The sequence below is a fragment of the Hippocampus comes genome, unplaced genomic scaffold, assembly GCF_001891065.2.
Source record: "Hippocampus comes isolate QL1 unplaced genomic scaffold, H_comes_QL1_v1.1 scaffold72, whole genome shotgun sequence".
Taxonomy (NCBI): Eukaryota; Metazoa; Chordata; class Actinopteri; order Syngnathiformes; family Syngnathidae; genus Hippocampus; species Hippocampus comes.
This window is the reverse complement of record NW_017806030.1, coordinates 1044580-1057085: the sequence shown is the minus strand read 5'-3', so window position 1 is coordinate 1057085 and position 12506 is coordinate 1044580. Positions and strand designations below refer to the sequence as shown.

Genomic DNA, 12506 nt, shown 5'->3' with positions numbered 1-12506 from the left:
CCCTCCTCCCTCCTCCATCTCCACCTACGCCCCCCCCTCCCGTCTTCCAATTACCAGGAGGAGTATAAGCAGAACCTCGCACTTCACAGCTTTCAAGTGTTGGAGAGAAATCCTCCTGGGATTTATCCAGCAAGCGATGAATCCACAAATACCCTCACCCCCCCAATTCCTTTTTCTCCCCCTCCTCATTTCCCCCAACACCTATACTACCTTAGCCCCATGCTTCTTTTCTCTTTGCTCTTTGACCCCTTTTCCCCCGCCCTTCCTCCACATGACCCGATCGCTTGATCATTCTTCTTTTCAGCAAAACTCTTTTTAAATATCATTAATCAGTACTGAACTGGATATGAAGTGCTTGTACAATATTTGTTGGATATTTAGAAATAATAAAAGAGCAATTCAAATTTCTGACTTATTGGCCTACTAACTTTGTAGTTCATTGTGATTGAGTGAAACCACTGCAGCCAATGAAATAAAACAGTATGCTGAGTAAAAATGGGTGGAATTCGTATCATTCTACATGGAGTCATGCATTAATGTAGAACCTGAATAGTTTAGAGATAATGCAGCCAATTTGACTGTCACAAGAATACATTTTACTGTCGTTTAACTAGGGGCCATTGTTATCCTTTTTAGAAATGGGCAAAAAAAAAAAAAAAAAATCCAAATAATACCTTGTTCATATTTGACACCCACAGGGAATCTGACCTTTGAAATACTTCGGAGCCAATGTTATGCGTTTGAATTTTTAGCAGGGTAAAATGCAATTGGTGGATAATAAGTCAAGCTGACCCTTCATGAGCAATGAGCACGGCACCAAAAAAAAAAAATACACCGGGCATTGAACTAATGTGACACAAAAAAAAAAATAAAAAAAACCTGATGTTGCGCACAGCTCTTTGAGGGCGTCAAATTTTCTAAGAGGAGAGCTACCGGGATTCCGATCAATCTTGCATCATTCAATGATGGTGCTACAATGTTATGGTCAGTGGCCTTGTTCACAACACCAAAATTTACACACGACGAATGAAAAGATATCTTTTAATAAGATATTCAATGACATGCGAGATATGAGATTGCATCGATTCTTCGCAAATGCAATTACCAAAAGAAATTTGGTGAAAGGTTAAAGCGACCAATATCATGTGGAGAAGACGATAGGAACGAAACAGAGGAGGATTTCAGTGAGGGATGACACAAAGGGGAAAGTGGAATCGTGAGAAGGGAAGAAAAAGAGAAAGTGCGAAGATGGGGTGCAGGTACAAAGAGGGGTGCAAAGGAGGGGGAGGTGGGAGAAAAAAAAAAGTGGCTCCGGTTGTATCGGAGCAGCCGTGTGTGAAAACACACTCTACACTCCTGTCGCCTCACTGCTTAATGAGGAGAACCTCTTTGGAGAGAAGCGCACACACACACACACACACACACACACACACACACACACACACACACACACACACACACACACACACACACACACACACACACGCATACATCCAACACACACAATTTTACAACCAAGTCTTTGCTTAATAACTTCTGCTGTCCAGTTACGATCCCATCCCCCACTTTCTCTCTCATGTGATGAGAGTTCCTGTGCTCCTTGTCTGTCCAGCCACACACACACACACACACGCCCACACACAGCGCCTTTCCCGCACACACACACACACACACACACACACACACACACACACACACACACACGCCGAACCCAATCCCTCTGAAGATAATGTATATTTTACTTTGCATGCACATACTGTGCACGTTGCAGACACAATAGCTAAAATGCTCATGGAGACGTTTTCAGGTTTTCTTGGCAGATGAGGAAGCAAGAATGCAGTCGGATGGAAACCGTCAGTCACAGATGAAAAGGCACCACATTTCGCTCTCATCCCTTCTCCCTCTCCTTTGCCTACAGTGTGCACCCCATCCTCATCTTCTCTCTTCCTCTTTGCACTTTCATATGTTCTCATTATTGCTGTTTTCCTCCCTACCTCTGTGCTCGGGCTCTTTTTTTTTTTTTTTTTGCTACTTTTTTCTTAATCTACTCTACACTACCTGCGAAAATCTAATTGGAATTCTGTCTTGCAATGTATCTGACCGTATCTGTCCCTTGTCCACTGCAGCCATCATACATTACTCAACTCCAATATGTGCACACACAAACACACACATGCACACGCACACACACACACACACACACACACACACACACACACACACACACACACGCACACACACACACATGCGCATACCCTCACACGCAAGTGCATGCATGTAGAGACACATCTTTGGGAGTTACGCAACCGGCTGAGAGAGAGTGTCTGTGTGTGTGTGTGTGTGTGTGTGTGTGTGTGTGTGTGTGTGTATTTTCATGCGGACAGTGTATGAGTGTAGAATACAAGTGTGTGCAGAGATGACACTGCAAAGAAAGGGAGACAGACACAGGTTTGGTGCCTTGTAAAACTTGATCTATGGCTGCGGTGTTATCACACCAACTCGAAGGGACATCCACAAATTGATCAAATTCGGCAGTCTGCATTTGTGAGCTTATTTGATAAATAGCCAAAAATGGGTGCAAAGACGCATTACAATCTTGCAATACAGACAAAAAAAGTGTCTTGGTGTTCATGGGTTTTGCGCACGCTTACTTGCTCTCTCTGGAAAGCACCACTTAGACAGCACAGGCTTCTGTCCTCTCAGTTAGGATTCAAAATCCAAATCTTATTCTGTTCCAAGGTAAAATAGCTTTGAATGTGGTCTAGCGGTTCTGTCCTAAAAAAGGGCCGGTGCAGGTAGGATCCAGTTGTTTCCGGCTACTGCTGCTCACATTAACTATTAAAAAAAAAAAAAAAAGATGACTTGGTTACAATTTCTGTGACTGTTTCTCAGCTTTAAATAAATATAAAATATTCCAAAGAAAGGCAACTTGTATCATTTTCAAAAGTATTTCATTCTGTATTCGTGTTTTAACAGATTTGATGGCGAGGCTTTGCGCTTTAATGACATTCAGTCATAGAGACTGCAAACCCAGACAAGATGCCAACACACACACACACACACATCGGTTGTGGGTGAGCGGGGATTTCGGAAGCGCACTTGGGAGTGCTGTATTCCCTATTCATGTGTGTGTGCGCGTGTGTGTGTGTGTGTGTGTGTGTGTGTGTGTGTGTGTGTGTGTGTGTGTGTGTGTGTGTGTGTGTGTGTGCATGTGTGCGGTTAGGGAGAGCAGAATATCCAAACATGGCCGTCGCAAGTGTGGGACCACAGAACAAGCAGCCAGCAAGCCACAGCACAGCATCTTGAGACAGAATACCAAATGAAGCAGACTCCAATATTACTCTGCCTTCACCAGCCCAACACTCTGGGGGAATCTATATGATGAATCATGAAGAGATTTTTGTTGTTATTGTTGTTGTTTTGTTTTGTTTTTCCGCTTTTTTGTTGCTGTTGCTTTTCTCACAGTTGCTACAGCTCAAACTGCTTCTCGTCTTTGTCTGTGTAGCCTTTTCTCTGTCTCACGTCGCTTTCTTTTTCTGTTATTTTTAATGAACTCTGCTTCGCCTCCTTATAATTTGGCTTTGTCCATCCCACTGTGTCTGACTCCCCTCTTCCTTCCTCATTACACGTCTCCTATTTCATTCCAGGTCTCTCTGTCTGTTTGTCTGCGTCTCTCTCTCTCGCTCTCTCTCTCTCTTTCTCTCTCTCTCTCCCTTCATGACTGTCTCATTTTTTTTTCAATGTACATAAGAGTGTAGTCTTTAGGTGGGAGCCCTGGCGGTATCCATGGAAACCACATTGCTAGGCAACAGCCATTTCCCTTCCTCTCCTGAGCCAAGCAGCAGCGGCAACAATCAACAAATCACACAGTACATGAAAAGTTATGAACACATCCATGAAGGCGCTGAATGGGACATCTCAACGTGGCAAAGGATTAGAGGAACAGCATGTTTGTGACGCATTCCCGTATACGACTTGACAAGGAAATGCCCTCAATGATGATTGGAATGAATGCCTATTTGGCCAAGCTGTGATTGGCAATGTGTCTGATGTATGGATCCATGCACAAATTTAATGAAGGAAAATTCAGATTCTCATAAAGAATCTTATTTTTTTTAATGTTATTTTTATTATTATTACTATTAATATTATTATTGTTATTATTTTTATGAGTGGTTAAGAACAAGGCCTGGAGATGACACCAGCAGCTCATCATTCGAGGGTTTGAGGGCGCTGCCCTCCCGCCCGGTGAGTCACCTTGAAAAATCATGAAAGCAAAAAATGAACAACTTGAATAAAGAAATTAAAATGGATGTGTGTTTTAGATGAGCAGGATAAATAGTATGCAGTTGTTGATGAACCGGTGAGTCACCTTGAAAAATCATGAAAGCAAAAATGAACTACTTGAATAAAGAAATTAAAATGTATGTGTGTTTTAGATGAGCAGGATAAATAGGATGCAGTTGTTGATGAGTAAAATTGGTTTGTTGATGTCTGGTGTCTGAAACGATGATGTCACTTCTGGTTTGAGTGAAGAAATGATGCACGGTTGGTCCTCACACACACACGCACGTCACAAGTCACTTCATATATACAAACTGTATTTCGAGAGGGCAATGCAGAGCCTGGATAAGAGCAGGTATGGTGGATTTATTGACTTAATTCTAGGTTTCTCAGCAAAATTACAGACACATTCAGATCCTCAAAAAGTTGTCGAATGGCTTAAGAAAGAAATTGGCCGAGTGTGATTGTTACAGCGACACAGATATTTCTTTATCGATGAGACTTTTGGCAAAAGATTGAGTCCCAGCTGGAATAAATCTTTGTTTGCTTTTGCCTTAAAAAATAAAAAATTGAAATGTCTTTCTTAATTCGAATGTCATGTAAAAATTTAGCACTGCACAACAACCATAATAAAATGCTGTCCATAAATGATAAAAGAATAATCACGACAATAGAAATAAAATCATAAAGAGCTCGCTAAAATGTTAACTAATTACAGTAGAATATGCAAAAGCTCCCTTGACATCACGCATACAGAAGGATGCTGTGCATAAAGCCTAGAACTGATCGTAAAAACATAGAACAATAGAATGAATGTTGTTTTAGAGACAGACAGGCAGACAGACAGACAGAGAGAGAGAGAGAGACTACTTGTTCGCCAGATGGGAGGGTGTAAATAGGAGAGGAAAAAGTGAAGCCCATGTGACAATGGACACAGAGCAGCCATCTTGTTAGTGATCGTTATTTGGGGTTTGCCACTCAGAATTCATCTCTACAACCGGTGGTCTGTAGACCCTGCAAGAGGAGGCCATTTTGAGGTATGAAAAGAATTACAACGATGACAATGCCCACTCTGACTTTCAAAGAACTCTGTTACATGCCAAACACATTGATGTGCACATATACACGACTCAATCTGTCTGTCAGTCTGTCCTTCTGTTTGTTTGCCTGTCCACATAAAGGGTCCCCTGAATCTCGATCCTGGAATAGGGGTGCACTACAGTATATAAAGCCCCTCCCATTTTGGATTATTATTCCCTTATCTTTATCTATACTGTCCGACTCTAGTTGTCTGATGCCAAATGCCCGTTTCATTTTCCGTTCACATCAACCGATAGGCCTACCTTCCTCTTGATTCCAACTAAACCAATTTTCAGTTGGACACTGAGCCCATCACCCCATTACCCGACTCTCCCCCACCTCCCCCCCCCTCCTCCCATCTGTCTTCTACTCTCAACCCTCTCGCCATCACATCACTGCCAACACAGAGACACATTCTTTGCCTCCATGCAATTCCATTCTTGTCCGCCTCATATTTGGACAATGAGAAGCCACAGAGACAAAAAAAAAAAAAAAAAAATAAAACATTTAGCACACGTGCATTTATAATGGTGAATTGAAGTAAATAGCATATTGTCAGTGTTCAAGGGAAAGCAAAGATTTATTTGGATGATGGCCGAAGTGACACGAGGGAGAACATGTTGAAGAGGATTCCGAGGAGGATGAGAAAGGAAGACAAAACTAAGTGTGTGCCAAAAAAAAAAAAAAAAAAGAAAAAGAGGGAGCAAATGATGAAACACTTTTACCCAAATCAAGCAGTTTTTGAGTTCTGTATGTTGCGCGGTGGATGCTGCATACAGTACCTACAGTGTCCAGACAGCTTTTTTAGAGCCAGAATAAAAAATGAATTATGCATGTCGTGATGTTCTCATTCAAAGACGCGATATTAATATTAGTGCGTATGGGGTAGTACATACGGATGGTGGCGTGTCCTCCGCCAGACTCACACGACTGGGGAGCCATAATGCTGCAACATAGACATGAATGCATGCACGGGCGAACAGTCTTCACATGACCCCACCCACATACCCACACGCACCCAGTATATATAGCCTCCAAGATAGCTAAGCTTCCTTGATGCATTTGAAGCAGAGAAGATTGCATTTTCAAAGGCTGAGTGTGTGCACACTGCACACGTGCATGTGCATCTGTTGTGTGTGTGCGTGCGTGATTGTGTGTGTGTGTGTGTGTGTGTGATTACTGAATTTGGCAGGGAAGGATATTAAACGATTTAAATTCACACACATACACACCGAGACACCCAAACAGACAGATACGCTCATGCACACACACACACAGGCCCACACCCCTGCATAGACGATGGGCTAGTCTGTTCAGACAGGCAGGCCAATGTAACATTGAATACTGCCAATCAACTCAGAGGCATGCGCCACAGTTTCCGCGGGAATTTAGATCTTATCTTACAATGCCACATACTGTAGTCATGGCCACCTGATTAGCCACACTGGCACAATCTAATGAGTTCCAATACAGGAGTTGCATTACAATGTTTACTTTTATAAAAGGAATTTCGACTGACGCTGCCTGTGGAGGAGCAAAATGGCTGTTGCTGTAGATTGCAGTTATCTTCTGCAGAGGTTCTAAAATTTTAAAAATCAAATGTGCAAGTTTCATTTGCATGTTGTATGTATGAGTCTTTGTGTTTATTAGGAACGACTACTGAAAAAAAAAAATTTTATTAAAAAAAAAAAAAAAGAAAAGAAAGCATCACCCATAAAATGAAAACGCTTAAAATGCTCAGGCTTTTCCATTTGACCAAAACATGGGCTATCGATCTCATTACTCTCACTTTAACCATTCTCAGCTCCTGGCTCCTTGATGCGTCAAAAGTGACCCAAAAGTTGTTCTCGCGCTGCCATATTAAGAGCCTTTTGCATCAAGGTGTGAGTACAGTATTGAGCATTGAAGAGATTCTGGGGACTAGCTAAAAAAATATTGAGGAATCACAGAGGTATCCAAAAAATAAATGAATAAATAAATCACTAGTGTGTATGAGAGTGTTTCAGTCGGAAATGTGAGAGTTATTCCTGAATTATGTCCCTAATGGCGCCTCAGAGATCTCATTGTCGTAGTGTTGCAGCTGAATGCTATGGTTTGGTCATGTACTACATCGGTGTTTTCCAAACACTGTGCCGCGGCACACCGGTGTGCCGCGAGATATTGACAGGTGTGCCGTGGGAAATTATCCAAGTGGTATGCCTGTGCGGTCTAGATAGATAGATAGATAGATAGATAGATAGATAGATAGATAGATAGATAGATAGATAGATAGATAGATAGATAGATAGATAGATAGATAGATAGATAGACCACATATGAAGAATTTAGAATCTTTAACATGTGTCTTTGTGGCATGTGAGTGAAAGCTGGTGAAAACACAGGAAACATCCAAACTCCACACTGGAAAGCCCAAGTCAAGATTCAAATCTCGAGCCTCAAAACTGCAAAGTAGTCACACTCATCACCAGGCAACCGTGCTGCGCCATAGAACAATCACTGTCATAAATGAGATAAAAGGAACAATCATGAGCAGACTTACGCTTGTGGTTGTTTTTGCGCTGGAAGGGGAGTGTGTGCCTCTCCGAGTCTTCCTCGCCCTCTTCGTCCGCGAGATGTGTGTGAGTGTAATGGTAACTCAGCCCTGGGCGGTTCTTGTAGCGCTTTCCACATACTGGAACACAAAAAACAAACAAACAAACAAACAAAAAGAAAACAAAAACAGACACACAACGGAAAACATATGAAGTATTACGTTGAATTTGGGAATTCCAAAAAAATAGACTTTTAGTGCATTACTCACTGTCACAGACATAAGGCTTGTCTCTGTCTTCTATAGTAGGTGGCTCTTGTCGCTTTCTCATGCCACCAACCCCGTAGGCCTGTCTCACATACACACACACACACAATTTCGACAACAGGCACATGAAAAGCACAGGACAGTTTCTACATTACAGGTGTGAAACTCAAGGCCCAGGGGCCAGATCTGGCCCGCCACATCATTTTATATGGCCCGCAAAAGCAAATCAAACATGTCAATTTCTATGTTGCTTGCTAAAATCTGCACCAAATTCTTATATGTAATATCTAAGAAAACTATTCTAAGTTTTCTTCTTACCAAACCGCTCATGACAGTATTCTTGACTTCTTCACATGGTTTCACAGCCATAACGGCGCCCCAAGTGAAACGGTAACTGTAATGTGGCCTGCGACAAAAAATGAGTTTGACACCCCTGTTCTACATCCGGGTACATGTGCAAAGACACATTAAAAGAGTGGAGCAACACACTCATCACTCCACGTATCAACACAAAAGCAAATTTGCATTTTAATCATCTGCTCGCAGTGCAAAGTTTCACTTCTAGCAGGAGGGGACTGATGACACCTAGCAGGGGACCAACAGCTTCAATTAGCACGCCTGGTGAAGAGTGTGTATGTGCATGTGATCACAATCAAGATACATTGTTAACACTTGATTATATTCCCACAGGATGCCCCCAAAGAGAAGAAAAGGATAACAACTGAGTGGTCCAATCAAAGCTGTAAGAGAAAAACAGAAAAAAAAACTTTTTGGGGGGCAAATTAGACACTTCTTTTAGCAACAATAATTACGGTAAGTGGGAATTGGTCACAAGGATTGTTTGTATTGCTTGTCTTCACTCTAATTCAGACCGTTCAGGTTCACTGGTGAGGCAGACCTTACCTATCTGACTTTGGGCATGAGAAGGGGTACACACTCGATGGGTTGCCAGTCAATTACTGGGCCCACATTGATAAACAATCATTCACACTCACACCCGAATTTGATTCTACTGTATATTTAATCAAAGGTGCGTGTTTTTGGAACGTGGGAGAAAACCCGAATGCCAAGAGAAGTCCCACCCAAGCACGGGGACAACATGCAAGCGCCACTCATAAAGGTCCAAGTTGAGATTCAACCCCATTTCCTTTGACGGTGCTACACGGCTGCTTATCCTGCTCGGGGGCGAAGGGAACTGACTGGTTGACAGGTGGACTACAACTGCGGTTTCACGTTGCAAGGTGGTGGAGGACCCCAAAAAGCAGTCAGGAGGGAGGAGCAGGGTGAACTTGAAGAATTGTATTAAAACACAGAGAAAACTAAATCCTAAACAAAACAAAGTCCTGAAAACAAAAAGAATCCAAAGCAGCAAACCAAAACAAATGACTGAAGCAAAAACTATCACTAATCGAAACATGATTGGAACAAACATGACCCGACAATCAATGGTCGGGCGGGAGTCCTTTTATACTACTACTTACATAATGACCAACAGGTGTGCAGCTGTAGGGCGAGCCCTACAGTGCCACCTGTTGGTCATAAACAGAATCATGACATGCGGGCTGGTCACCAGTTAATCACAGGGCACATCTAGAGACAGACAACCATTCACATTCACATATCGCACTGTCACTGAATAGGAATTGAGTCCGCGCTGCTTGCATGGAGTCAGGTGAGTGAACCACGACACCATCAGTGACCAATTTTTCTTTCCAGTTTTCTAGCAAAAGAAAATGTAAACTGTACGTTTTATATGACCAAAAAAATTAAAAAAAAAAGGCAGTGATGGGCTTACCCGTGCTTTGGTACGGTTCTTGCGCTTCGGAACATCTTCTTCCATCTCATCCACCTCCAGTTCATGAGGGAAATCTCCAACAAGTAATTTCTGTAGGGGAAATAGAAAGTGTGGATTAACACAACACAAGAACGTGCGCTTGGTGCTCGCTGTCAAATATGAGTGAGCCCGAGTCATGAACATAATGCACAATGAAGACATTTGGCTTCATGGATTGTTGCACACATTGTTACAAACGGAGAGGAAAATCTTACAATTTTTGGTTTGCCATCATTATATGGAAATTTGGTGTGCTGTGGACTGGTGCCATTGGCGTCCAAAATATATCAGATCTATTAAAATGCATGACGTACAACAACCAGCAGTGGTCCATAAATTTTAACGCTGTGCATTTTTATATAAGATGTTTTGCTGCTAAAAACAAACAAACAAACAAAAAAGAACACATTTTACACAGCCGACACGGTTGTCATTGAACAGGCTTTGTACAGACTAGTCGAGGAATCAATTTGTGACATCAACTAGTCACTAATCACGTGAAGAAGAGCTTCAGCACACAGAAAAGTGTGCTGAAGGAAATGAGTTTGTCACCGTAATTGATTTGGATTGTCGTTTGTTTCTGAAAGGGGCAGGTAAGTGAGAGAAAACCAGTCAATGAGAAAAATCGGCCCTCGAGCAGTATTTTGAATCAAATTTGGGCCCACACTATCAAAGTTGAAGGCAAGCAGGGAATTATTCCACACACACGCAAAGAGTACAGCTGGGATTCTAAATTCAAAGGTTTCGGTGTGATTCGCTTCCAACCAGGCAAGATAAATGTAACCGTTTTGTACATTTGAATGAATTCCTTAAACAAGCATATTGTAACCCTACTAATTTCTGTATTTTGTTGTTAAAATATTGCATTCCAACAAAATAATGGATGATTCTGCATTTTTCTATCTTGTTAAAAAAAAACCAAAAAAAAAAAAACCCTAATATTTTAAGGCTGCTGGTATTCAATTTAGGAGTGCTAGCTTCAGCATCCCTCGAACTGGCTAGAAAAACCAAGGGAGAGATCGATGTTTATTTGCAAACTGCAAATTCCCACCATGCAGAATTTGCTGCTGCGGTGAGCCCAGAACAAGCACAGATTTTCCTGTTTGACCAAAATCCTCTCGCGAGGTGTGCAAATGTTAGCTTGCTGGGATTTTTTTTTTCTCAAACTGTAAATACTATCACTTGCTTGACAGAGAGGTGAATCTTTACCTCGCGCATGTTGATACTGTTTTCTGAAGTGTAATCGGTGTATGATCTGTCCACTGTAGGTAAATATAGATTATTGCAAAGCACTTGCTCCTCATATAATGATAGTTCTGTACAGAACAAACATCACCGGCGTCAGTGACGACACATGGATTTTATTTTTATCACATTTATGTGAAGTTAAAAAAAAAATCTGAAGATGGGCAACTCTTAGTATATACAGTGACTAGAAAGTCACTCATCAGAGGGCATACCTCTCCCAAAGTAATTAGCATGCAAAGTCCAGTGGATCCTTGTGCAGTACAGTCAAGTACAGACAAAGATGAAGAAAATCAGAAAGAACAAAACTGAAGAGAGTAGGAAAACGGACATGCCTTACCTGACACTCACTCATAGGCTCTTCCTCTTTTGTTTCGACCTTCTTGTCCAGCGTATCCCCAGCGAGCAGCGACTCCAACACGGGGCCATCGGGAATACCTCCCTCCTTCTTTAGGGAGGCCTCGTAGTCTAAGAAGGAGCCATTGTCATGAGAACACATGCATTCTAGCTAATGTACTCACCAGAGAGAACAACAATATTGCTTTTATTAACAATATCGCTTCATCCTTCCTCCAAAAATAAAACTTCGAACATACTTCAGAATCATGATAGATTCCATTTAATTTCCTCCTTACCAATTTTGAACTCAATTGGTACAAGCCGTGGGTCCTCCAAGATATTCAACCGCCTCTTCTTACGCCAGCACCGAGCGGGATATGTGTACAATTGACCTGGTGCATGACCTAAAACTCAAAAAACAGTGTACAGTATACGTCACAGTTATTGCACACACATTTAAAAGAGATTTCATGCATGCTTTATGTAAATTAAAATAAATAACATAAATACACATTGTAAAATAAAGTAGAAGCAACTTATATTGTGTTACTGACAAAAACGTTTTTGGCATAAAATAAAGACAGCCTGCTATCTCAAATACACACGCACGCACACACACACACACACACACACACACACACACACACACACACACACACACACACACACACACACACACACACAAGCACGTACTCTCTCAGGAGTAGTTTGTGCCAGTGGCGTATCATCGCCACAGGGGTGTCTATTTCTCTTCCAAAATACACAAATGTTAGAGAGAGTAAAGGAAGAGGAGAAGACGGGCCTGAAAGTAGGGAGTAAGGAGGCAAGATGGAGGAAATGATACCAAAGAGGAGACAGGAGGTCAGAAAGAAACAAGCAGCAACCGAGAGGTCACAAAAAAAAAAACAAAAAACAAAAAAAAAAAAC

The 12506-nt window shown here is 41.8% G+C and overlaps 1 protein-coding gene across 2 annotated transcripts in view; it reads right to left on the bottom strand.

Moving 5' to 3' along the window:
- Window positions 1-12506, bottom strand: part of dpf1 (double PHD fingers 1) — a 29296-nt gene that overhangs the window by 6824 nt on the left and 9966 nt on the right. For both annotated transcript variants that reach the window (XM_019892802.1, XM_019892803.1), the window contains exons 4-8: window positions 11876-11983; window positions 11581-11708; window positions 9957-10046; window positions 8165-8243; window positions 7904-8035 (exon numbers count right to left, since the gene is read on the bottom strand). In XM_019892802.1, coding sequence (XP_019748361.1) covers window positions 7904-8035; window positions 8165-8243; window positions 9957-10046; window positions 11581-11708; window positions 11876-11983 — 537 coding nt within the window. The remainder of the gene's footprint in view (window positions 1-7903; window positions 8036-8164; window positions 8244-9956; window positions 10047-11580; window positions 11709-11875; window positions 11984-12506) is intronic.